The sequence below is a fragment of the Nycticebus coucang genome, chromosome 5, assembly GCF_027406575.1.
Source record: "Nycticebus coucang isolate mNycCou1 chromosome 5, mNycCou1.pri, whole genome shotgun sequence".
NCBI classification, from domain to species: Eukaryota; Metazoa; Chordata; class Mammalia; order Primates; family Lorisidae; genus Nycticebus; species Nycticebus coucang.
The window spans coordinates 22854646-22882038 of NC_069784.1; the positions used below are offsets into that span (position 1 = coordinate 22854646).

Genomic DNA, 27393 nt, shown 5'->3' on the forward strand with positions numbered 1-27393 from the left:
ACATGTAACAGCTCTTATCATTTCATTTTTCAAAATATTTGCCTTCAATATTTGGTAGAGACTGCACAAAGGTTGCCTTTGGCCCTTCCACTATTACCCTCAAACAGATTAGCTGTTATTCGGGCGGCGCCTGTGGCTCAGTGAGTAGGGCGCCGGCCCCATAAGCCGAGGGTGGTGGGTTCAAACCCAGCCCCGGCCAAACTGCAACCAAAAAATCAAAAATAGCCGGGCGTTGTGGCGGGCGCTGTAGTCCCAGCTGCTCGGGAGGCTGAGGCAAGAGAATCACGTAAGCCCAGGAGTTGGAGGTTGCTGTGAGCCGTGAGACGCCACGGCACTCTACCCGAGGGCGGTACAGTGAGACTCTGTCTCTACAAAAAAAAAAAAAAAAAAAATGGAAAGAAGATTAGCTGTTATTCTTAGCATAGACCATATCATGGCATATCTACAAAAATAAAGGTATCCATTGAGAATAACAACAAGTGCTGGGTGAATTTAAGTTGGAGGAGGATGTAGTCTGGGTTTAAAAAGGTGAACTGAGCCAAGGCAAACTTTATAGGCTAATTAGAATGTCAGCAGGTTGAATGATCTTTTAAACAATGGCTTATGGAGAGACAATTTACATACCATGAAATGCACCCACTTAAATTACATCTTAATAGTGTTTAGTATTTTCACAGGATTGTGCAACCATTACCACAATTCAATTTTAGAACATTTTTGTCAAAATGTTAGCTCCCTCCAAAAAACCCCACATAACAATTAGCAGTCAACCTCCATTTCCTTTCCCCTGACCCCTTGCCGTAAGCAGCCACTAATCTACTTTCTGTCTCTACCCATCTGTGTATTCTGGACATTTCATGTAGATGAAATCATACAAGATGTGGCCGTCATATCTGTCTCCTTTCACCGGCATGGTATTTTCAAGGGTCGTCCGCACTGTGGCACATATCAGCACATCATTCCTTTCTGTCACCAAGGAACATTCCATTGTATGGATATACCACATTTTATTTACCCATTCATCAGAGGATGAATGAACATTTGAGTTGTTTGACATTTTTTGACTATTACGAAAAATGCTGCCATGAAAACTCAGTTTTTGTGTGGATATTATGGTTTTGTTTCCCTTGGGTGTATACCTAGGAGTGTTACGGCTAGGTCATACGGTTCAAATGATTTTTAAAAACTATACGACTTCAGTAATCTATCTCCACAGTCATCTCTGAAAAGAGTGAACGGTACTTAATACTTCTTCCCGCACATCTTACCATCCACAAACAAACTCTCATTAATCCCCTCATTATCCTGGCCCTAATGTTCCAATGTCTCCCTCGGGGCTCGCTCTGTATCTCTAAAATGCCCCCGGGCCTGCCAGATGAGAACCAGCCAGAGCCAGCTGGAATCCCCAAAGATCAGTTATCCCAACGTCTTGTTTTCAAACAGGATTAAACTATAGCTATCTGATTCTGAAATGTTCCCAAAGAGGGAAATGGCACAATAGTTGCCCATTCTCAGAAATGTCTTCAAATCACCAGCCCAAGATCATACACACGTGTGTACTATACGAATACTAGGAAGGAATAATGTTCAGGCTATTCGGGCTTTTAAACGAGTTTGAAACTATCCTGGGAAGGCCCTCGTCCTTCTCTTCCTCACGACACATGCACTAGATCTCTGATGCCAGCTAATTTTGTGTGTCCTCAGTACTGCCCTGTCCTAAACTGAATTCCGTTTTGATCTAACGCAGTAAATACACATGTGGGAGGGTTCTGCTGTCGTTCCTCCAGGTATTTTTCTTTTGCTTCAGTAGTCTTATTTTAATCTATTTGCAGAGTCAACAACAGTACCGCACAATTTAACATCAAGAATTTTCTGCTGTTGCTGCTTCTGTACTAGCTCCGACTTTCTTTTTCCCCTCGGTTCCTCTGAGAAAAGCACATATAAAATGAGTAATTATTGCTGCTGAAGTATTGCTGGCGTCAGCAGCGCTTCCTAGGAACTGCATTTCCCCTCCCCTGCTCTCCCTCCCACCACAGACTCTCCCCCATAAGTTAAGAATTAAAGACGCATTACTGGGATAAAGAAATCTGATCTGAAATATGAGTTGCCCTAACAATGGCAGGCAACCAAGAGTATTAACAATAATTTCCAATGTAGCTGGGAAGGTTAGATGATCTGCGTATGAAATGAGCCGACCCTGCACACTTTCACAAGATTAAAATCAGTTTGCTTTTCCTTCTGAATGCCTCACACCTCTCCTATTCCTACTACCCCAAAAAGACGAGGTGGCTGAGGCGCACAAACTCACACAGGCATAGAGTGGGTCTGGAAATTAACTTGCCTGACGAGAAGAAAGCGCAAAGATAAATTCCATTCTGCATTCGTTTTTCAATACTTCGCTGTGGTCAGTCTTTATTGTGGTTTCTGTCTCTCTCTGGAGAGATAATACCTGAGTAATAACGTTCTGATACACAGAAGCTTAAGAGGAAGAATGGTAACCATGTGCTATCTTGCAGGGAAACCTACTCTCTTGAATGGTGACTGCCCACCCAGAAATGGTCTAGGCCATTTCTCTCTGAAGGGGATGACTTCAGCAAATGAGTTGTCTCTGCGCCTGTCCAGTGAGGCTAATTATAGGATTTCACGCAGTTGGTTTGTGAGTACTTCAAACAGTGCTGAGCACAGAGTACCAGGGAACTGGGACCTTAGATCACCATCATCATCACCGTCACCACCAAGACTGCTGTCATCTCTGAGAAGCTGCCTGGATAGCGCTAAGGTGCTACCTGTAGGGCCTGCCAAGGCAAGTACAAAGCACTGCCCTCTTTATTCCGGGTGCTCCCATTTGCCCTGACTCTTCCTGCAGGAGCAGTAGGTTCATTAAGACAAACAAACAAGAAGCGGGGGGCACAGGAGGAAAAGGGAAAGACGCGTCACAGTTACAGGGGAATGGCACCTTATTCTGTTTGCTTACAATCATGTTGAGAAGATGAAATTCTGATAGACATTCTTCCCAATACGGAAGGCCAGGAAGCGGGAGAGCGGGCAACCTTCAGAGAGAGAAGCCTGAACCCGCTCAGAGAGCAGTCCCTTATTTTAAATTCTGCTCTCTCGTGTTCATAGACAAGCATCTTTGTTGAGCCCCAGAAAGTAAACACCTCCATGTTCATAAAATCGTGAGCTGAAAGTGGACACCTGCACCTACCTCTCTCTGCGGCTGGCCGGGCCCCTGGTCCCCGGTGCGGAGGTTCAGGACGTGTACCTCCTGCGGCAGCCCCATTGTGCCTCTGCTGGCGCAGCCTGACAAGACCGTGAAGCTCTCCATCAAGGCCTGGACGGGATGGGAGGCATTGACAGGCGACAGTTCACACCGGATGCCGAGCTCCGGACCTGTGCAAGGAATTGCAAACACGAACCACTCAGAAACAGGGACTAATTCTGCCCCAAGAGGGAAATTCTGAATGATCAAGTGACTACCAGCCCATCAGAGACAGCTTTCCGGAACTACATGTCAAAAGCGCTAGATTAGTCTTCTAAAAATCCCAATCTCTCAAATTTCTTTTGGATGATTTTGATATGTATTTGATTTTTTAATTCCCTTGTACATTCATACATCATGTATATATGCCTCTGGATAGAGAACACCTTCCATTTAACATCTGTGTTTCATTTCTCCTTCCTCTCCTGGAAGAAAATCAGAGATAAATGGAATAAATCGCTAAAAGTCTCCATAATACTATACATAAACAACATTAAATACCTAAAATTGCGACCTCAAAACATGTATGATACAGTTTCTACCTTTTAATAGCTTTCCTTTATTAGGGAAAGCAAAACAAACTTACGAATAATACAGATTAAGAAGTAATGAATGGAGGTAACGGGGCCAAAGCTATATAGCCAAGTTGGGGCCAGAGGTCAGAAAAATCTTCCAAAAAGAGGCAGGATATGAGGAGAGTCTTGAATAGAAAAAGTAGAACCTGGTCATCCCTGGTTCCTGCTTCCTCATTCTCCCTTCCTCTAATCAAGCCTTAAATTCTAAGTCCATCCATTCCTCTCCATCTCTATTTCCTTCCTATCCCTAAATAATTATAAATCTTCCTGAAAAGAGTTTCAGGTCTCAAGCTCTCCTAACTACCTTCCATACAAGACAAAGTTTACCTACCCAGAAGGGGTATTTCCAAATGTAAATACCTACCCCTCCTCCCCTAAGAACTTCAGGCCTTCTTAATACAGCACCTGAGGCCTTTCTTAATCTACCCTCTTCCTACCTCCCAACCCTCCCCACTCCAGCAACACCAACTTGCTTACCGGTCTCCAAACATACCATAAAGTTTCTCAGTTTCATGTCTTTATTCAAGCCTTTTCCTTTACTCAAATGTCTCTTCTGCTCCAACTGCACCCCCATAATTAACATCCCAAACTAGGGAGGCACACTTCTTGTCCTCTGATAATTTCACTACCTATTTTTACTGTTACATTTACCACATGGAGAATCACCAATATACATATCTGTCTTTGTCAACGGAACGTGACTTCTCTGAGGGTTACTTATCTTTGTATCATCAGCACCCAGCTACAATGCCTGGTATATACAAGATGCTCAAAAAGTATTTGGTGGGTTTTTTTTGTTTGTTTGTTTTTTTAGATACAGTCTTACTCTGTCATCCTGGGTAAAGTGCCGTGGCATCATAGCTCACAGCAACCTCAAACTCCTGGGTTTGAGCAATCTTCTTGCCTCAGTCTCCCAAGTAGCTGGGACTACAGGCACTGCCACAATGCCTGGCTAGTCTTCCTATTTTTAGTACAGACAGGGTTTTGCTCTTGCTCAGACTGGTCTCAAACTCCTGAACTTAAGCAATCCATCCTCCTCGGCCTTCCAGAGTGCTAGTATTACAAGCGTGAGCCACCACGCCTGGCTACTCAAAAAGTATTTGTGAAATGAACAAGTAAATCACTGAGTTTTAAAAAAACATTGCCTCCTTTCTCTGGTGAGCAGAGCGTCCTTCCTGGGATGTGGACTTGGCTGTGAGGAACAGGAGAAATAGGTCACTACAGTGACGTGAGGTACTCCCCCTCTACCTTTCAGCCTCTTTTCACATTGGCTGGATTGATGGAGAGTGATATGGGGTGGGGGACAAGATCCACACTCCTCACACTCTGCTGTGAGCTTGGTGCTACTGTCCCCATTTGATAACTCAGTAGACGGGGCCAAGCACACATCATCTACTGAACGACGGCTGTCCAAAGGGAACCCAGACGGAAGGTCTGAAAGTACTTTAATTAATCCTTCCTGACTGCTAAATAAAAAAGGTACTCTCCAGGGTTGCAGCCCAGATCTGAATGCACACACAGTTCAGAAGCAGCCAGTCCTGCCCTCGTTGCTGTACCATAAGCAGACACCTTCCCCCTCCTGGTGGGCCAAGTCTATTTCAGGACTCACAGAAATTATCTAGGCTGATAATAGCTATCTGGTCTGAAATGAAGTATGTGGCTTCTCAAATAATCACTGCCACTCTCTGCGCTGCACTCCTGGACTGTGCCCAGCTGCTTTCTGAGAAAGCATGAGGTGGTGAAAGAAGATGTCCCAGCAGCAACAACAAGAGGCCCTGAACGCACCTTCTCTGGAGCCCCTGGCGGGGCACAGGGCGACAGTGTGGCAGGTCCTGCCCTCCCAGCCGCAGCGGTTTCTCTGGTGCATTCCATAGCCCCAAGATCCAAGAAAGGTTCCTTCTCCTACTCAATTCTGGGGGCACAACCTGGGAAACCCTCCTGAATTGGTTTCAGAGCCTTCTGCCATGAATTTGCAATTATCACAAATTAAGCACAAATAAAATGCTTTTCGGTTCTACTTTTGTATGTGTGTAAAGCTCTGACTGGGCTGTAGTTCGATTCAAAACACATCTTCCAAAAAGCCTGTGATCTGCTTGATTTGCCTCCTGATCATGATGCTGAAGCCCTTCAGGGTCTTCCTTAAATTGCCACGCGGCTCTTCTCTACACCGGGACAGGAGAGACAGATAATAAGGTACACCACACCAAGGGGGACCAGTGGGGAAGCCCTTGGCACTGAGGACAAGCATCCCTGGCCTTATGTCTGTGTCCTCTGTCCTTCCAGGGTTCAGGATAGGCCACACACCCCCTTTAAGGGCTGTGGCTGCCCCCACTCAGAGATGGGGACCCTGTGGCCTTCTGGATCCTTGAGTGCAGCCTTTATTAAAAGGATTCGTTCTGGGCTGGGCGCCTGTAGCTCAGTGGTTAGGGCACCGGCCATGTGCACTGGGGCTGGTGGGTTCGAACCCAGCCCAGGCCTGCTAAAAAAAAAAGGATTTGTTCTGTGAAAGGTGGATTCGGTCAAGGGGCCGTGCTTGGGGATCTGGAGGGACACATGTGACCTTGAGGCCACAGGTTCCCTACCCAACCTGCCTCTAGGTCCCAGTAGTCAGGATCCTAAATTCAAAGTTCACTGCCTGGGCTACTGTGCCCACATTTTCTGTGAGAATCAAGAGGCAAACACAGATTTGGGGGTGAGACTTAACAGTTTCATAACTTATTGAAATGCATCCAAAAAATTAAGATGGACTGATAGATGGAGAGATATTTGATAAAGCAACTATTGCAAAATGTTAACTGTGGAATCTAGATATTCACTGTCCAATGATTTCAACATCTCTGTATGTTGAAATTTTTCATTGAACACAAAATGCTGTGGGAGAAAGGCAATGCATATAGAAAACTGAGGTCAGAAAAAGCTTCCGGAAATTGTCCTCAAGAAACATACCACACTCACACTGCTGATGAGCGCAAACTGGTATAAATGTTGATGGTATCAAAAGTCAAAAAAACAAGTATATATCCTTTGACCCAGAAACTTCCCTCTAAGAAGCCATCCATAGGACATAACCGGATATGGGTGCAAAGAGTACAGAATGTGCAAGTGAAACAAATTAAAACTTAAGAGAGAATAAAAAAGAATTTCTCGTGAAAATGGCCAGCTAACGGATATAGTAACTACCGTAGGGTGTAGATTAGGCATCTCCTAAGAGAACAGACGGTTTCCTTTAGAGAAAAAGATCCTTTTACCAACGTCAGAAGGAGGTGATGTGATTTTCTAAAACTTTCCTTTAAACATCTTTGAGAGGCTCGGCACTTGTAGCTCAAGCGGCTAAGGCGCCAGCCACATACACCAAAGCTGGAGGGTTCGAATCCGGCCCAGGCCTGCCAAACAATGACAACTACAACCAAAAAATAGCCGGGCATTGTGTCCCAGCTACTTGGGAGGCTGAGGCAAGAGAATCGTTTAAGCCCAGGAGTTGGAGGTTGCTGTGAGCTGTGACGCCACGGCACTCTACCCAGGGCTATAGCTTGAGGCTCTGTCTCAAAAAAAAAACATCTTTGAGAGACACTATTCTGCTACTAGCTGCTCCATCCCCACATTCCAGGTAAAATGTTATCTGGGCCTTCTTGGAGTAGGACTCTATCCTTTCTCCACAAATTTTCTCAAACATTGCCATGGGGTCAACTCCCACCTCTTTGTAGAAACTCCCAAATTTACAAGCCCATCTCAGATATTCAACATCTCCATTTGTTTGTCTCACAGACACCCCATCTCAACATGCAGAAATCAGATCTTCATTGTTCAAACCTATTATTCCTCCTTCATTCCCTCCCTCAGTAAATGACATCAGCCTCCACCTATACTCAACTGGCAGACATGTGGAAGCTGTCCCAGCTCTCTCGCCTCTCAACTCCATCCCCTTCTCTCCACCTCCGTTGACATCATCATCTCTCTCATCCTGACTACTGCAAGAAACTCCGAATGCTTATCTCCACCAAAATGTCTTCCACAGAGCAGCCAAATTGATCTTTTGGAAAATAAAAATCTGATTATGTTTCTCTTTGCTTAAAAACACGTATTGACCTCCCACTGCTCTATAGATGAAGCCCAAAAACTTCACCATGACTTAAAAGGCCCTTCAAGATCTGGCCTCACTACCTACTATGGCCCCATCTCCCATTACCTTGGCACTTGCTCACTGTATTTCAGCCATTTTAGTGAGGCACAGACCTGCTAGTCATTTCCCTCTATCAATCATGCTCCTCCTTTCTCCAAATGTTAGCCAGGCACACAGCCACGCAGAATGAAAGCTGAATACTCCAATCCCGTTTGCAGCTAGGTATGGTCATGTGCCCAAATTCTGGCTAATGTGATACATACAACTTCCAGGGAATTTTCTTATGAAGGGAAAGAGCTGTGTTCTTTTGCCACTTCCTTCTTCCTAGAGCTGGAATATAAATGTGATGGGTGGTGCCAGAGCAGCCATTTTGGGCCATAAGCAGCCACTTGCTAAGGTGGACAAAACAATAGTAAGTTGCCTGAGTGTTTGATGAACAGGGATCCACTGAATCAACTCTAAACTGCTTTGTGTTTTTTTAAGTAAAAAACACACGTTTCTGACACTTGCGGAATAACCCACCTTAATTAACAGACTAGCCTACTTTTATTCTATCAAAAGTGCCAACCTCTTCCCACAGGAGCTTCCATATAACAGGTCCCTCTTGGAACGTTTCCCCTACCATTTCTGGTCCTTCCCTGTACCTCAGCGAGATGAACTACTCATTCTTCTGATCTCCCAGGGAAGCTTCCCTGTCCTCTCTCGCTATGTTAGATACCGTACTCTCATGGTACTCTCTGTTTCTCTTCACAGCACTGCCCGTGACTAGATATAATTATTCTTGCAATTCTTGGCTTTAATGTCTGCATACCCCCCAAAGACTGCAAACACCACAAAAGAACAGAACCCAACCATTCCATTTATTGTTGTGTGACTTAGCACAATTGACCTGGCACGCAGTGGGCACTCAGTAAGTTTTGAGAGGAGGGGGAAAGAACTATGAGGTGATCCATGCTCGATGGATTTCATAACTACAAGAGACAATCTATCCTAAAGTTCTTCCTTCCACACTTTAGCTAACTCAAAGCTTCAATCTGTACAAAAGGGGGGAAATTTACCATGAAATGAATGACGTGGCATTTTGGTTGCTAAGAATCAAGTCCCAGTTGGGGCTTCCCCACCTTCAACTGTCACAGAGGCAGAAACGCACACTTGTGTTTGTCCTCTCCTCCCAATCACTCTTCTGGCAAGGCCCTACTCTCCAGGTGGCACAACCATTCCCTGTCTCTCTCTTGTCATACCATGCCCAACCTCATCCTGCCACCTTCTGGCTCAGGCCCAAGCCTTCCTGTCCCTCCCTCAACCACAGCCTGCCCATGAACTTGTCTCACAGCCTTCCCTCTTGGCCTCCTCCAGGTTCCTTGTGTACTTTGCTCACATCATGCCAGACCCAGCTCCAGGTAGAGAAGTTTCCACCTGTGAATAGTGTGGCCCCCTCTGCCCACAGGCTCCACCCCATGTGCATGACCTTAGATTCTCACTTGACCACCATGGGGCTCCAGTGCAGCACCTCTGGGCCACAAAGTCTCAGGAACCAGGAAAACATGCTCTGAAACCCCGTCTGACTTATCTGCTCTCTTTTGTGATGACCCGTGAGCTCTGGAGGCTGTCACAGGCGCTCCCTGGCAGTCTCAGAAGACTGGGCGTTTCTACCACAGCCACAGTTGGAGGCTCACAGCTCATCTCTTCCCCACAGTCAAGAGATGAGTAGAAACACACTCTGGTGACCACCCCAATCAGCACAGCAAAACCTACCTATCCACAGTAGGGATCAGCCAGGCACGGGGGATGAGGAGAGAAACACTGATGGAAGTCAGCAACACGCATAAACACGCATGCCTGCTAACTCTGCACCGCACTTTATAATTAAAGGCATATTATAGAAACTTTCTCTGAAGTTTCTAGAAACTCTCTAAAGTGGGTAGAACAGAGATTATTATTCCCACTCTAAGTTACCTGTGATGATCTAGGTGTATACTTCAGACAAGCGCTTCCTGGCAGCAACACGCGTACAGATTCCCCCCAGAGATCTTCCCCTCTGGTGCCTCACAATCCAGGTATTTCTGTTTATTCTGGGCACCTGGTATATTCCCTGTCCAGGAGGTTTGAGGAGTAATTCCCAAGGAAATCTAACTTTTCCTTGGTCTCAAAGAATTAGCCGAATTTATCCTTCTCCACTGACAACTTGATAAATCTGATCTCCTCAAAATCTTATGTGGGTATTGTGTTTTGTTTGAACTGTCCCCTCCCTCCTGACCTGAAGTCAGGCTCTGTTCCCTGTTTGGCACACGCTCCTCAGCACCAGGACAGAGACATGGCCCCTATTCATCTACCAGCTGCTAATTCTACTGACCTGAGGACAGCACGGATTCAAGTAAAACCTGTGGTCAGAAACTTACCAGGTGGCCCAGACCAGGGACATACTGACCAAGTAGGGCCCCCAGTACTCAGGTGTGCAGCAGCTGGGCCCTGAGGCCACACTGAGTCATATGGAGGTGCCCTGCACGTCCACCTCCTGGGATAAGCCAGGGGTCAACTGTCCCTGTACACCCTCATATCACATCTACTCTGGGCCCCACACTTTCTACGTTCTGTTTCTAGTTCTTATACACCACTGTGAAGACAGTGTTAAAACTCCCATTTTAGGATGGTAGAAACTGGGGCTCAGAGCAGTTAAACAACATGCCAACCAGTAAAGTGGCAATAGAGGATTTGAACCCGGGTCTCTCAGATGCTAGGTCCAGGCTCTTTCTAGGACAGAGCACCATCTGCTTTTACCTTGCACTTCCCAGTCCTTCACCTCCGCACTGGGTGAACAGATCCCCAGGCCAAACATAAACATTAATTTGTGTCTACAAATGTCAGCTCAGTGAGTAGGGCACCAGCCACATACACCGAAGGTGATGGATTCGAGCCCAGCCTGGGCCTGCTAAACAACAATGACATCTGCAAACCCCACCCCCCCACCCCCAAAAAAGGCCAGGCATTGTAGTGGGCTCCTGTGGTCCCAGCTACTCAGGAGGCTGAGGCAAGAGAATTGCTTGAACCCAGGAGTTTGAGGTTGCTATGAGCTGTGACGCCACGGCACTCTACCGAGGCCAACATAGTGAGACTCTGCCTCAAAAACAAACAAACATCAAATAAATAAAACCGCTCAGTTCACCCCTGGCAACTTTGAGTTGACTTAAAAGACTCCATGAGCTTAATGAGAAAGCAAAAGCTCCTTTCTCACTTCACCAAATACCTTCTTCGTCTTTTTGCTAACACTTGCTTATCCGGACAGGATGAGAAACATTCCTAAGATCTGGCTATCACATCAATGTCTCAATTCCCTGTTCCACTTAAAGAAAAAAAATGCAAATGGACTTACCCTTTCATTATGTCCTCTAACTGCAGAACAGCACTGCAATCCCAGTTACAGAACCCCCACATCCACGCTGGCTACAGGCCAGCGCCAAGACTGGATAGAATGCGGACAAAGCATTTGGGAAAGATGCAGTTGCTACACACACTTTACATTTAACCTGTCCCACAAGAAATTATTAATATCACACCTCATGCAACATGGAATAAAATACTGGCGGAAGGGGTGCTGTTGGGAGGGTATAATAAGTAATTTTCACATTGAATCAACATGATCCTCAAGCATTCTAAATACCAACGCATACCAAGTTGACACAAACATCTGGTACCTATTCCACATAATTTCCAGAGCTCTGATTCCCCGTATCACCCACGGCACTAATGAGGAGCGTGTGTTCAGCTGTAATAAAAATGGTAAAGATGCAGAGGGAATTAGGGAGTAACATTATAGCCTGGGACCAAGACATCGCAGTGGGGAGATTTTATTCCAACAACACCATTGGCTCATAAGGGCTTCTGTTATTGTCCCACTGGGAATTCTGCAATGTTGTCAGCTGCAGAGAAGGACAAACTCCCACAGATTGCAGTGCTGGCCACTACAGGATCTATTCTACCCTCATGCTGAAAAATCCCTGATACCCCCGTAAGATGCAAGGATTTGTAAGAGGGGGCACCCAGGATGATTTCCCAGCCAACAGTACAGTCTGGCTTTAATTGAGCCTGAGGAGGGAGAATGTTACAAACACCAGGATGTGATGAAAAAATAAAGCTCCAAGAAAAAAACACCTGGAAGGTCCTGAGCCCAAGAGCACGTCTGGTGTGTACATAACAGGCTCATGTTTGTACCATCTTAAATTACAGCTCATTGGATCTGTACCCCTTGGGGATGGAGCTGTAGAAAGTACCACCATTAAACCCCAAAGGGGGGCCCTCCTACCACAACCCCACCTGAATTTTTCAACAATAAAACTTGGCTAGAGGCTGAACCTTATCCCTGGTAAGAAAAAGGTTCGAAAGTCCTAAAAGCTGTAATTTGGATATCCCAGAGGGAAAATGCGAGATTTTTCTACTGCATAACTCCAGGCCTATCTTATCATAGTTTCTTTCATCCTTCAAGAGAATATCTAAATCCAAACCTTCCTCTTGACAAATCAACCCTCGTCCAAGAAGTCAGCTGCCAACATGCTGGGCTAAAAGCCAGCACATATTTGTATATTGTGTTGAAATCACGGTGCAACCATGTTGAAGAATTTCCTGTGTTCAGCTGTGTTTCTGAATGTTCAAAAGTAAACAAAAGGCAGAGCTTCTTGAAAAATCTAAATTCTCAAAGCATTGGGAAGCGCCAAGCTATACAGGGCACTGACTCTCCAGCAAAGCAAGATACCACTGGACAGCCTGGAAGTCTGTCCAGGGGAGGTTTCTGTGGCACTGTGAAGAAGTGGTGCCGTTTTGTGTTGTATTATTTTCTGACCTGAAGAGAAGTGGCAGCAGAGGGGACATGTGTTAGCAGTCACCACTGGACGCAGCAACAGGAGTCCCTGTATTAGAAAAGCACTGGGTACTGGACTAGGAGATCCGGGACTGGGTTTTACATCCAGATCTGCTGTTTACCAGTTATCTGACCTTGTTTTTAAGCTTCCCATAATCCCCCTCTTACTCAATGACAGTCTCGACTAACAGATCAAGGGAGACTCTATATGTGAAAATGCTTTACAACTTCAAGTACTATTAGAGACATAAAGTCCCTGGAGAGGAGGAGAAATAAATGAATGAAAACATTTTCTACAATTGAAAAATGTTTTCTTTGCGGGCTTTTAGAATGATTAATAAAATATCTAAGATAAGATATTCTTTTACTACTCCCTAGTCATTACTCCCCCAAAATTAGTTTTAAGAATTGCACTGGGAAGATTTAAAATAAAACTATGCTCAGTATTAGAATAAAAATTCCTGTTGCCTGAGCACATTCTGGAAGTACAACTCCCACAGGTGAGAGCAGTCCAGGTTTTTGCCCCCAGGGAATTCCAGCAAGTCAGAAAGAGAACAAGTAATATGGCGCCATCTGGGCCAATGTTCTTCTGGTTTCCTTTCTATCTGTGAGACAGTGCTGTTCTTGTCACAAGAGCTAAAGGAAGCTCAGAGAGAAGGGAGCATTGGTACAGCCTTCATTTATGGGGAAATCTGAACCTATGAGATGTTACTGCCTGAATGGCTCAGCACCGAGACCGAGAACCAATCTAAAGGCTTGGAGGATGGAAGAAAAGAGAATCTTTTTTTCTCCTACCCTTTTTAGAAGAAAACTAACCGAAAGAGAGTACACTTCTTTATTAAAAGGAAAATGCTTAATTGACCTGGATTTGAAATACTAAAGTGAACTTAGCCACCTGATTTATAACTTAATTACTACTGACGTGAAATCTGATGGCAAAGTGAGACTCAGCAGTGCTGCCCAGCTGTTCCTCATGAACACCAAGGGGTGACATCACCAGATCTGTTCGTCTCCCACGCCTTGACTCAGACCTAAGAGAATCACTAATTTTCTTTTTTTTTGCCCTCTGGCAAACCAGCCTCTGATAAGAAAGAAAAAGATGGGAGAAACAGGTAAGGATGTGCACAGAAGCATGGAGAATAACATAGGCTGCGTGCAGCGTGCTCACGCAGCAGAATCTCAGCCTGGGCACGGTGAGGTTCCAGGAGGGCTGGCGTGCAGGGTCTGGGGTGGAGAGCAAGTGGCAAGACAGGAGCTGTGAAAGAGGGACAATCAGCAAGCACAGAAGGGAACACCTCAAGTGCTGGAGGGGCCGATGGTAGCCTTTGACCACTGGTCTTGATTACAGATAGGAGACAAGAGATTAAGAAAGGAAAATCTACAAACTTGGTTTGACCATGCAAAATATGGCAAATTACAGCCATGTGTACAAAGTGGGCCATGAACTGAAACACTTGTACTTAAGGAATTTATGTATTATACATAATCAGGGCGCTCACCAACTGGTTGTTAAAGGAATGAGGGAAATGTTTAATAGGAGTGCCAAATTAGCCAGCTTAATGCACACGTCAAACCCAATTACAAGCTATGCTGAATTACTCCCTCTTCAGGCTGGCTAGCTCGCTGCAGGTGCCTACGTCAGGAGAGAAACTGAGAGCTGGTGGTTCCTGGAGGAATCTGTGAGCACCTGCTCACGAGGATGCCCTTGCTCTTTCCACAGTGAAGCTAACAGGCTCTGGAGCAGCTGTGCAGCTGGTATGTCTAGAGTTCATAGCAGTTAGGAGCCAAACAGCACTGTCAGAGAACACTCAGTACAGCATGGGGAACACTGGGCCTTCGAGAGACAGGACTGTGCCCAGCTAAGGAGCCCTGGCCCAGAACCACATTTTCCTACTGTATCTGATTAAATTCAGAGATCCTCTTAAAACGATTACACTTACTATACTTTTCCTTTACAGCAAATATCAGTTTTTATAAATCTGTTTTTTCATTTATTTGGGTATGCAATTGCGTTACCCAAGGGAAACCTACTTGGTAAGTAAGTGAAACCTACTTAGAGGGAAACTCCATGAAGGCAAGGACGGTGTTTCTCTTGCTTATCCTCTACCCTTATCCTTGACCGGGTTCCTGCAATAGAGCAGGTGCTCATAAATTCCGGCTGAGAGAGGAATTCATTAGGCAAACAATCAAACTCTACAGCTGCTAATTCTCTATGGACTCCGGAGCCACACTCCTCGGTCTGTCTCAGCCCTGCTACCCTGCAGCTTCTTCTCTAACCTGAGGCAGTTATTGAACCATTCCAGGCCTCTGTTTCTTCATCTATACAATTGATCCTATAAAAGGATCGGCCCCACAGAACTGTTCTTAGGATTCATCCATTTTTATTACATTACTATAATTATTACCATCTCTTCAACTATGGATATGTTCTTATAAAATGCAAAAGAGAAAAAAAATTTTTTTGAGAGTTTTACTATGTCGCTCTCAGTAGAGTGCCCTGGTGTCACAGTTCACAGCAACCTCCAACTCTTGGGCTTAAGCGATTCTCAAAAGAGAAATCTTATCAAAGCATCAAACTATAGGAAACTACTTCATTTGGGTGTCAAACCCAGCTGTGAGCTTTCTAGCACCCAAGATAAAGAGAATATGATCCTTACATAAGTCTCATAAAAAAACAAACAAATCAGCTCTGTGGACAAGAGAATACTTTTTTGGGGTCTCTGTTTAAGAAGCCTATAATAATGCAAGATCTGGTGAGGTCAAGAATCCTCTTACAGAAAGCAGAGAGGCACTTCACTTTTCTTATATGATCTCATTAAAAGTAGAAGAAATACGCTCCACAGTGAATTTTATGCAGGGTTCCAGGCAAATCTCTTTCACATGCACAAAACTCCTTTTCTTTTTTTTTTTTTTTTGTAGAGACAGAGTCTCACTGTACCGCCCTCGGTAGAGTGCCGTGGCGTCACGCGGCTCACAGCAACCTCTAACTTTTGGGCTTACACGATTCTCTTGCCTCAGCCTCCCGAGTAGCTGGGACTACAGGCGCCTGCCACAACGCCTGGCTATTTTTTTTTTTTTTTTTTTTTTTTGGTTGCAGTTCAGCCAGGGCCAGGTTTGAACCCGCCACCCTCAGCATATGGGGCCGGCGCCCTGCTCACTGAGCCACAGGTGCCACCCCAAAACTCCTTTTCTAGAATTGGGAGCATTTTGTTTTTTAACTGTTTAAGCCAATAATTCGTGAGAACAAAGGCAAGAAACAAACTGGCAGTTTGCTAAAAGCATTTGGGGGATTTTGTGATCATGATTGTTTTAAATACGCCATGATATACAGAATTTAAATTGCACAGGGACTTTAGGGCCACCCTGTAAATATATATCAAAAAGTTTTCATTTTGCTGTGTTGCATCAATAGCAACATCTGAAAGGACAAAATCTAAACAGAAGTATCATTTTAATAGAAGGCTAAGGGGAGAGATGTGATTTAATCAAATCTCAAGATAAATAGAAGATAAATTACTGGGTTGTTATCTAATAAACTCTCCCCCCAAATTTAAAACTGGGATAAATAAGATACCTGTTGAGAAAAACACCTACTGTGCATGGTCATGACAAAACTTCATACACAGTTATAAAACATTCTCTGTATCTGACAAAGCCATATGTGTTATACGGATTTTTCAAAGCTGAAAAGTTGTTTTAAGTTTGTCACATTCAGTCAAAGCAATTTGTCTGTTTTTCTGGAATTCATGTGTGCTATTTTGGGGAAGATTTTTTCTTTGGTGTTTTTCCACCCTGGATCAACTAGCTCCTCTTCTTTTCCTCCCAAGTGAACCTTCGGAAACCACACTGCCAGAGGGACTCATCTTCCCTCACATGGAGACAAGCTCTAATACTTTCAGATGGTCAATCTGAAAACAAAATCCTTGCATGGCTTTTCCCATAAAAGGGCTTTGTTTCCAGATTTGCAAATAAAATATGCTAAAGCTGCATCCAGTTTTTAAGGTAATAATTAATTCCTTCTCTCAGTGTTTCGTATCATACTCCCATCTTTCCACCTTACTTCATCTGGCCCTAAGAACTACACACAATAAATGCCTCATTTATTCAACATTCACTGGCAATAAGATATTCCACATAACCAAATTTTCCAAATAACTAAGGCTTTACTCCAATCCTTTAGGAAATCTACCTAAAATGTACTTCATGTATAATTACTTCCTGGCCATCATAAGTATTTTGAGCATCCTGTAACTCATGTATTGTGTCTTTTTCCTGAAGATGTAGAGTTATCATTATGAATACTAATTACAGTTATTATGGTTTGATATGATATTTCAGTTTCTAGCGCCACTAAATGGCCCCGTATTTCTATGCTTTATAGTTTTGCCCATGCTTTTTATACTTCTGTTTTATTTTCAATTCTGGCTCAGGACTGTGTCTCTGCCTCAAGCCCATGTCTTACTATCTTTTACGCTCTTTTATACCCCATTTCTCCATTTTAATTCAACCCAGCTCTGCACGAGGGCCAGAAGGTGGCTCCCCATCCCACCTACAGAGTAACCTATATGAACTTTTGAGAGCTATTTTCCTATAACCTCTAAAACGTTTTGGCTTCCTTCATGATGCACAAACCTGCTGTAAAACTAATATTGTATGATAACATTAGTGACAATATTAAGGGCACAGTCTATACTAATTTGAATGGCAAGCCATCAAAAAAAGTGAAGCTTATACACTGAAGGTGAACTGCTTGGAATTTAGTTCACACCAAAACTGTGCTAAAAGCCCTTCTCTCCTATTGCTTGGGGGCTTCAAGCATTTTAGAAATTATAAGAAGAGAAAACAAATTTAAATATATATATGTAACTAGGTCTGATAAAGTTCTTACAGTTCCCCCTTCCCATTTTTCTCATGGCAGCCTCTTATTTTTTGTTTTTTTTTTTACAGAATGAAGAGACAGTTAACCTTACATCTCATGTTAATTACAATTGTACCATCATTTGTAAATTCCTCTGTCACAGAGATCAGCTACTCCTGCCACTGCTCCCTCCTGCAGGTCAGTACAAATGATTTACCCTGTGTCCTACAGTCCAGAGTAGCCTACAGGTTGGACTGAGCCATTTCTCAAAGGAAGCACATGAATGGGGCCTCTCAAAGAGCCCCTCTGTGATACAAGAATACCCTGTGGGCTTTCCAAAATCCAGTCATAGCATGGAATCCTCCCTGCCTTCCCATGTTAGAAGTGAAGGCCTGCATGCACTTTTTGCAAACCATCATTATGTAAGGAAAACCAAATATACACACAGACACACTCGCAATATATACAGGGTGGCCATAAAGTTCAAGTGCAATTTTAAATGGCGTACATTAAATTGCACGTGAACTTTATGGCCACCCTGTATATACACACACAGATATGTATACACAATCTCCATAGACACCCACATACATGCCAAGCGCTATTACAGTTTTATAGACTCAAGAAGGTTCGCTTTGTAAGGTCTTTTCTGAAATGAAATATAGTTTCTATGCCCCCAGAGATAAATCATAATTTATCCTAGATTTCAACTTTTTACTGTCAAAAGTATAGGAAGTTGCATGGAAACAATGAATGGAAGTGCACTTTTTTTATCAAACAAGAACAGGAAACTGAATTTCAGTAGTTTATGGTAAAACTACATATTTGAGCCAAAGGAAAAAAATAAACTATGCTCTCTCAACTCCTGACTTTTTACCCTCCCTCATCCAAAACATACAAGAACATGCACAACTGATAACTGTGAAACCAATCTCAAAACCAAGAAAAAATTAATACTTACAGGCTTCAAAAATATACTTTCCCAGATTACTTAATGAATCTCTTCAAAGAGGCCTACACCTACTTCTTCTATTAGTGATTGGCCAAAATGAGTCACAGAAAACTTTAGGATATTAAAGACAATAAGTGAGGAAATTCCAGAAAATATAAAAACTATTTCAGGGAGCCAAAACAGAACTATATTTATTTTTTCATCCAAATGCATAGCAATGAATAAACTGGAAAATAAAATAGGCACTCACAAAAATAAACACATATCTGGCTGCAGTTCTGCAACATAAAGTCTTCCAAATGTACCATCTCCTCCATCCTAGAGAAAGAATGTCCTTAAGAAAAGCTGACCTCTGGGACGGCGCCTGTGGCTCAGTGAGTAGGGCGCTGGCCCCATATGCCGAGGGTGGCGGGTTCAAACCCAGCCCCGGCCAAACTGCAACAAAAAATAGCCGGGTGTTGTGGTGGGCGCCTGTAGTCCCAGCTGCTTGGAAGGCTGAGGCAAGAAAATCGCGTAAGCCCAAGAGTTACAGGTTGCTGTGAGCCATGTGACGCCACAGCACTCTACCCGAGGGCGGTACAGTGAGACTCTGTCTCTACAAAAAAAAAAAAAAGAAAAGCTGACCTCTGGTACTCCCCAAACAGTAAGAACCTCTCCTATACTGTAAGCAATTTGAAAACAGGTATTTCTGAACTCATAGCTTCTAACACAGCAACAGTCAGGGCTCCACATATGTTACAGAAAGGAAAAGCTTAAATTTAAGTATCATTAGCTTTAGCATTAGTACGACCCTGTTTGGGGGATGGCTCCAAATCCACTAATAACGTGGCACTTTCCCTGAGCCTCAGTTTTCTCATCTTTAAAATGGGGATAATATGTGTCCTGGATAATCCTCAGCATCATTATGCAAACAAATGAGATCATGCATTTGAAAGGTTCTTTTTTTTTTTTTTTTTTGCAGTTTTTGGCCAGGGTCGGGTTTGAACCTGCCACCTCTGGTATATGGGGCTGGCGCCCTACTCATTTGAGCTACAAGTGCCACCTCGAAAGGTTCTTTTTTTTTTTTTTGAGACAGGGTTATACTGGGTCACCCTAGGTAGAGTGCTATGGCATCATAGCTCACAGCAACCTCAAACTCCTGGGTTTGAGCAATCCTCTTGCCTCAGCCTCCTGAGCATCAGGGACTACAGGCATCCACCACAGGGCCCAGCTAGTTTTTAGAGATGGGGTCTCACTCTTGCTCAGGCTGGTTTTGAACCCCTGAGCTCAGGCGATCTACCGGCCGTGGCCTCCCAGAGTGCTAGGATTTAGGTGTGAGCCACAACACCTGGCAGAAGGTTCTTAACTAAACCAGGAAGTTCTATAAAAATATAAAGATGTTACCAATAAATATATGGAAAAAAATCAATAGAAAAGAACTTCCTTTCCCCTCCTGTCCACCATCATTCCGCCCCAGCATAGTGTGAGAACGCACACACAGCCCACAGAGGAAAGATGCTGCCCACAGAGGGTCCAGGCTCAGCTCAGCTACTAACAAGCTGTTGACCCAGCTGCTTCCTCACCTGCAAATTGGGGCTAATGCATCTGACCTTGCCAAAATGAAGAAAAATAATGGATAGCAAAGAATTCTGTAACCTTAAAAGTGAGCTGTAGGAGAAATATAAGAGACTAATGAACTAGATGTGCCAAACAAAAAGTTTGGGCTTCAGTGGTCTGTCTTAAAAAATGAGTAGACACGGAATCAGACCCTTCCTCAACCCCGCGGGAGAAAGCTGACCAGCAACAGAGGAGTAGAGAAGCTTCCATAGTGTGCGCTAGAAGAGCTTGGCTTGTGTATCAACTATCTAACAATTAAATGGGATCTTTACAAATGAGAATGCTGAGCACATAACTGTGGGCGAGAACCCCTCTGAGTCCACTTAAGCTTGTGTATTGAAATACTAGGTCAGATTTTCTCCATTCCTGGTTCTGATAGAGGCACATAAATCCTCATTCTAAATCTGGATGCCCAACATTCCAGAATAAACAGCAGCTCATGGAGAAAGCAACAGAAGGACAGTAAGAGGAGAAAATAGGTCAACAAACTACAACAGATCGGTCACTTAGTAATTAAAAAGAAGAAAAAGAAAAGAAAAGAAAATAACCTATCTCAAAGTTCAACTCAAGGCTGAATTCCTACCAGAAAGCTACCAGGGGCCAAAGACTACAGCTGCATAATACTTTAAATCTGAGGCTGGTCTTTGAGAAAACATTTGATGAAGATTATCAAAACATCTATTTTTCTTTCTCTCTACTCATCTTTCCCTAACTCTCATACTTCACTTACGACTCCGGCCTTCTCAACTGCAGTAAACAAAATACACATAAAGTTCGACAACATATCCTTTTATATCTATTCTTAGTTATTTAATTGGACACTTCCCTTTCGTAATTACGAGTGAACAGCAAACATACATGCAACTAACAATTAGTGTCAGAATCACGCCTGATCCTTCTCGTTTCAGTTGCAGTTTCTTCCATCTTTATTTTTTTTTTAACTTTTTTTTTTATTGTTGGGGATTCATTGAGGGTACAAGAAACCAGGTTACACTGATTGCGTTTGTTAGGTAAAGTCCCTCTTACAATCGTGTCTTGCCCCTAAAAGGTGGAACACACCAAGGTCCCACCTCCCTTCTTCCATCTTTATGACGCTATATTTGGAAAACCACTAGAGGCTGTGGTTCCCGAATATTGAGCTCAGCTGAAACTTTAGATTCATGCAATAGGTGTTATCATCCAAGTATTACTTTGCGCATGTTGGGAGCAAAGTAAACGAAAGCAAAATAAAGCATTAATAAATTATACACATTCTTTCATATTCCTTTACATAAGCAGGGTATGAATTACTTATTTTTTCCCTAAATTAATTCAGGATTTTGACTACCCTAAGATCTGATTATTTTTCGATTACTCCCATGATATTCTTATTAAAGAAAACATCTTAACGTGACCAGATATGAATTCACCCCTAAGTTAACTTTTCATCTGTCATCTCTATAACTACATAATTTGACAGAACTAAATTGTGGCCCTAAGCAGTTTACTGACTTACCTAAGAATTCAAGAACTCAGTATATGGTCTCTAATTATGCATTTTCTCTAAAACAAGAACAATAACTTTTAATTTTACTTTAGTTTTGGGCTCATCTCCAGCCTAATCAAAAAAAAAAAATCTACCACAAGGCCTAACGCTACTTGGCGTTAGTAAACATCCCTAGTCACCTAATGATATTTTCATAAGCAAAGCATCACAAAGAACATATGGGTCAAAAGACATGTGTTTTCCAAGGTCCATATGTGACAATCTTTAGAAAAAGATTATAGATACTAGCATGGTGTAATAAATTACTGTACATAATCCCCTCTTCACATATCAAGGTCCGATGCAAAAGAACAGGGTGACCTTGGCAACGCTCTCAAGGGTTCAGACAAATAGAAACTTTGAGAGATGTTTGTTTGTTTTCAAATACTGCCTATTTTAAATTATCCCCTTGATTTTTAAGCCAGAAAGGATACAAACGTCGGAATTACCATAGTTACCTTCCTCCCACTGCTTTTAGCTACTCTATAAAGCAATCCCCGGACACCAGTCTTCAGCTGCCCTGGCCTTGCCAGGACAAATGTTGGCCCACGTATTCCAGTAAGGCTATGAGCATTCTGAAGGTCAAACAAAATACAGATTATTTTCAATCAGAAAGGAAATCTATGCTTTCTGGAATAAGGCCCCTAGGCCAGCCTTGACTCGATGAGCTATGAGGCAAGTAAACTAAAAACTAGAAATGTCCTTCCTTTTAAATCAGTACTTTCAGAAGGAAAAGTACTACTAGGAACAGGAGGAAAATGTGAAAGCACTTGATACTCCCATCTCCCTCTGTCCTGGCTGTTTTCTTTTGTAGATACATATACAGATATTTAAAATAAGTCACCACTAAAGCTTTAAACTTTAACTAGAGCATATAAATTTAGATTCCGGCACTACTCATGAAAAGTCTTGACTTAGGTTTTTCTTTTTTCTCTATTTCACCAAACAAGTTTCCACAAGTCCTTCCAATAGCAAACAGTTTCCTCATGATAATGGTCTAAAAAGGAAAAATAGGAAAGAAAAAAAGGGAGAGCTGTCTACTTTCATGAAGGGCTAAAAGCTGAATTGTTTTCAGACACTGAGGAATCTGACTAGTGGCGATCTGCATGCCTGTATTACGAACATAATATTCTCTTTCTTTCTTTGGCACACTGAAACAAACAAAAAGTGTCAACTCTCTTTTTTACAGATGAGCAAAGTGAGTCCCAGAGAAATTAAGAGCCAGTTTACCGCAGGGTGCGATGGCTCACGCCCACAATCCTAGCACTCTGGGAGGCTGAGGCGACGGATTGCTTGATTAAGCTCAAGTTTGAGACCAGCCTGAGCAAAAGCAAGACCCCATCTCTACTAAAAATAGAAAAACTAGCTGGTGTAGTGTCAGGAGCCTACAGTCCCAGCTACTTAGGAGGCTGAGGCAAGAGGATCATTTGAGCCAAAGAGTTTGAGGTAGCCATGAGCTATGATGCTACAGCACTCTATCCATGGAGACTTGAGTGAGACTCTGTCTCACAAAAAAAAAAAAAGAGAGCCAGTTTACCTTGGCAGTTAGTAACTACTATCATAAGGCCCTCCCTTTCCTGGAGCCCCGCCATCAGAAAGGCCTTAGGATTGCCCATCTCCATCTGCGAGTTCCCCCTCAACCATCCTACCCAGCCTTTAAAGCCTCCATGAAGCCGCTCTCGGTCAGACGTAACCTTCCCCTTTCCAATGAACTCCTGCAGCAGGCTAACTCTTCTCTGAAGGGCACACACCATAGTATAAACACTATGACCACAAAGCCCATCATTGCCCTAATGATTCCCCCAGCATCTAAGGGAAACCGTTTTCTTATCAATCCTCCCCAGTACTAGCATAGGGCCTTGTATGTAATAAGCATTCAGTAAATGAAATTTTTGAAAAATGAAATTAACGTTAAATGAAACTGATTAGTAAGTGAGCAGCAGAAGCAAAAATAAAACCCATGATGACCATGGCAGCACAGCTTGTATCACTCCACGGTGAGATCCACGGCTGCGTTTGTGTTTATGGGTATAGTGCGGTGTTCTCTGTGCTGGTGTGTGTGCACACACTCACTCTCACACACACATCCTCAGGGCCAAGCCAGGCACAGCGCAGTGTCTCACCATTAACTCACTTTGGATTTTACACGCCCCTATGGCCCTGCTATTTTTTATGTTCACTCTTTACTATTAAAAAAGTGTTTAAACAGCATCATTTCCCCTTTACCCCAGTTGTTTTTTGTTGTTGTTGTTTTAAATGAAAGTTTAGGACAGCAGGAAAACTGCTGAGCTGTGACACAGAAAAGCTGACTCCGCACAGGGCTCATTGTTTTCTAGTTTCATTCCAGCACAGTTGTGGCTGGAAACCAGAGTTTAGGATTCCCCGCGGACCTGCCGTCCCTGGTGTCTAAAAACATGATACTTTATACACCACTCAGAGAGGTGTGATTCAATTGAGGGTGTTCCCTGGGGTTCTATGTGAGGCTAATATATATCGTGTTTCTTTGGGGAAGTAACCAAAATGTATGTTTGGGGAAAAGGAAAAATATGGGATCAAGGGACTATTCAGAGACATAATTACACATGCAAAAGGTTTTGTATGTGTGTTTTGGAGGTGAGAGGTTTAATGTAAACACTGAGAATATTTGTGCTTTTGACTTTTATATACATACGGCATCACCACACACACGGGAGTACACATCTGTTAAAAATGTCCACACGTTCGCTGCAACATCATTTACCCTAATATGGGCTTGGGGGTTCTGTTTTTGTTATTGTTGTTGGCGATTTATTTTTCCCCCAGATTTTCTTAGTTTTCTTCCTCAAATACATTTGATAATATTTTTAAATTTAAGTTATTTTACCAACAACAGGATCCATGAACACAGATCTTCTAGCCACAGAATAGAAAAGATTCCTAAAGACTGCTCACATTTACTTGAAGGGACCTACAAACACTGGGTCCAGCAAGAATTGAGAAACAACCCTTAAATTCTGAACATCATCTACTCCCCTGTCTCTGTAGAAGAGGCCACTTCTCAAAGAGTTAAACCTTCCCATAGGCTAAAAATAACCCTTTGACCTACACAGAAATTAAAACTCAAAGGAAGCTGAGACAATTCATCCACTGAGAACCATTCTTCTGCTGGGAGAGGGCCTACAGGAGTCAGCAGCATCTAAACACACAGCCTTTCCTGGAGGTAATTTATTTCATAGCATGATACTAAATCCATAGCTTACAATGGCAGGACGTTGCTGTCAGACACCAAGGCTTCTCTGGGTAGCCACTGCCACAGCCTCCTAAAGTCATGAGTCACACCTCCAAGCCAGATGACAGGCCTAAGGGCTTCCCCACCTCTCCTACCCCAAATCCAGAGGATGCCCACTCTTCCTGTCTTTGCTCATGCTATGATCCCACTATTTCAAAGACATTTTACCTGCTAGCATTTTTTCCCTTAAGTTCTTAAGAGAATAAACCAGCTTCAGAAAAATGGGGAAGGAAACACTGAATTGATAATCAGAAGACGATGGTTAAAATCTTGAACTGGCTTCTTAGAAGCTGTGTCACTTTCTGCAAGTCACACCCTTTCTCAGTGGTAGTTTCAGACATACAGAGAAGAGGAGCATGTTTTTCATGAGATGATTACAAGATTCAAATGAGAGAAGGTACCTCGCACATACTAAGCGCTTAACAACCTTTTACCTAAAGGAACAACCTAAATGCTGAACTCATACTTTTTAGAGGATGTAAAAGATACATCAATACATTCAATGATAAAGGCTAGTAGGAATATTTTAAACCTTCTGCAATCTTCTCAGCCAGGGTTGGATAGCAACTGAACTGTCCGACCTCTCTGCAGAGGTGTTACATTGTAACTGCGATTGTACCACATTGTAATTGGTATAACTGCAAATACACCAGCTGAATTGTACCATAATTTTACAATATAACTGTGAAGGCATTACAGTATTACAGGCATAGGTGTTAACTGCAGTAGTATTTATAATAGAGAAATACTAAAAATAATCTAGATGTTCATCAATCATGGTACACCTGTACCGTGAAATATATATGCTACATTTAAAACAAGGCTATTTGTGCTGACAAAGATATCTTCATAATATGTTAAATTCTCTTCTTTAACTGCAGAAGAATATGTAAAGAGTGATACAATTTATTAATTCTGTAAAACTGTGTATTTGTGCTTGTATGCATATATACATAAATGTATAAAAAACACAATTGAATGGGTAACTCTTAACTGCAAATAGTTCTTACCTAAAGTGGAGTGATGTTAGAGAGGGGTTGGGGAGATGAAGGGAACTCTGCCTTTGTTCTCTGTCCTTCTAGACCAGGCGTCCTCAAACTTTTTAAACAGGGGGCCAATTCACTGTCCCTCAGACCACTGGAGGGCCGGACTATAGTTTAAAAAAAAAAAAAACAAAAAACTGTGAACAAATTCCTATGCACACTGCACATATCTTATTTTGAAGTAAAAAAACAAAACAGGAACAAATACAATCACACTACCTCATGTGGCCCGCAGGCCGCAGTTTGAGGACCCCTGTTCTAGACTATTCAGCTCTTTTACTATACAAATGTATTTGAGTATTACTTGTATAATTGAAAACTAAAACACAAGCCCGATTTTATCTTTCAAAAAGTTCTCATCAAAGCCAATGCTGACTGCTTGGTTTCTGCTCTGGTTGTCTTATTTCAGGATGGCATCAGATGTAGTTCAAAAGAACACCCCCAGTGTGAGTATCTCCCAGGCTGCAAATAGCAAAGCATTAAAAAAATCTCAGTGTGACTTTCTCAAACACAGCCTTCATTTTCCAGCCTCACCAATCTTCTGGGACAGAAGATCACGTTAAATCCTTTTAGAACCAGGGGTAATAATAGCTCTGCACGTCTAACTCTATCTTTTGGTGCTCAGCTGAAATCCCTCCTCCTTTCTTAGGCTTCCCAGATCCTCCTCACTAAAAGCCATCTCTCCTTCACTCCTTTACACTTTGTTCTCAGTTCTCTCAATTTCTACTTTCCATTACAGCCTATGTCTACTTTATCTCCTTTACGAGGGCATGCTATCCCGTGTAACAAAGCTGAATAGAGTCCAATCCAGTCACCCATTCATACTGATTTATTTGAGCACCTATCTAGTTGAACAGTACTGCACAACATCCTAGGGATCCCAGAAATAAGAAAAGAGTCTTCAACTCCAAGGGGCTCACAGACTAATGGGAACCATGGGCAAGTAAATACTCAATAACCAAGATGCCATGGAGCATGGGAGAAGAGCCTGCCTAACCCACCTCATGGTAGTTTCTTACAGAGTTAAGCTTACATTTACCAAATGACCCAGAAATTACACGCCTAGGTATTTACTCAAGAAAACGCAGAACATATATCCACAAAAACTCCTGTTTGCAAACATTCATAACTACTTGACTACATGATATTCAAAGAACAAATCCATGGCTCGGCGCCTGGAGCTCAAGCAGCTAAGGCGCCAGCCACATATATACCAGAGCTGATGGGTTTGAATCCAGCCTGGGCCTGCCGAATAACAATGACAACTGCAACCAAAAAATAGCTAGGCGTTGTGGTGGGCACCTGCAGTCCCAGCTACTTGGGAGGCAAGAGAATCGCTTAAGCC

At 43.0% G+C, this 27393-nt stretch overlaps 1 protein-coding gene across 1 annotated transcript in view; it reads right to left on the reverse strand.

Moving 5' to 3' along the window:
- Positions 1–27393, reverse strand: part of TGFBR3 (transforming growth factor beta receptor 3) — a 211905-nt gene that overhangs the window by 126902 nt on the left and 57610 nt on the right. Inside the window, exon 3 of the mRNA XM_053591992.1 lies at positions 3206–3390. Coding sequence (XP_053447967.1) covers positions 3206–3390 — 185 coding nt within the window. The remainder of the gene's footprint in view (positions 1–3205; positions 3391–27393) is intronic.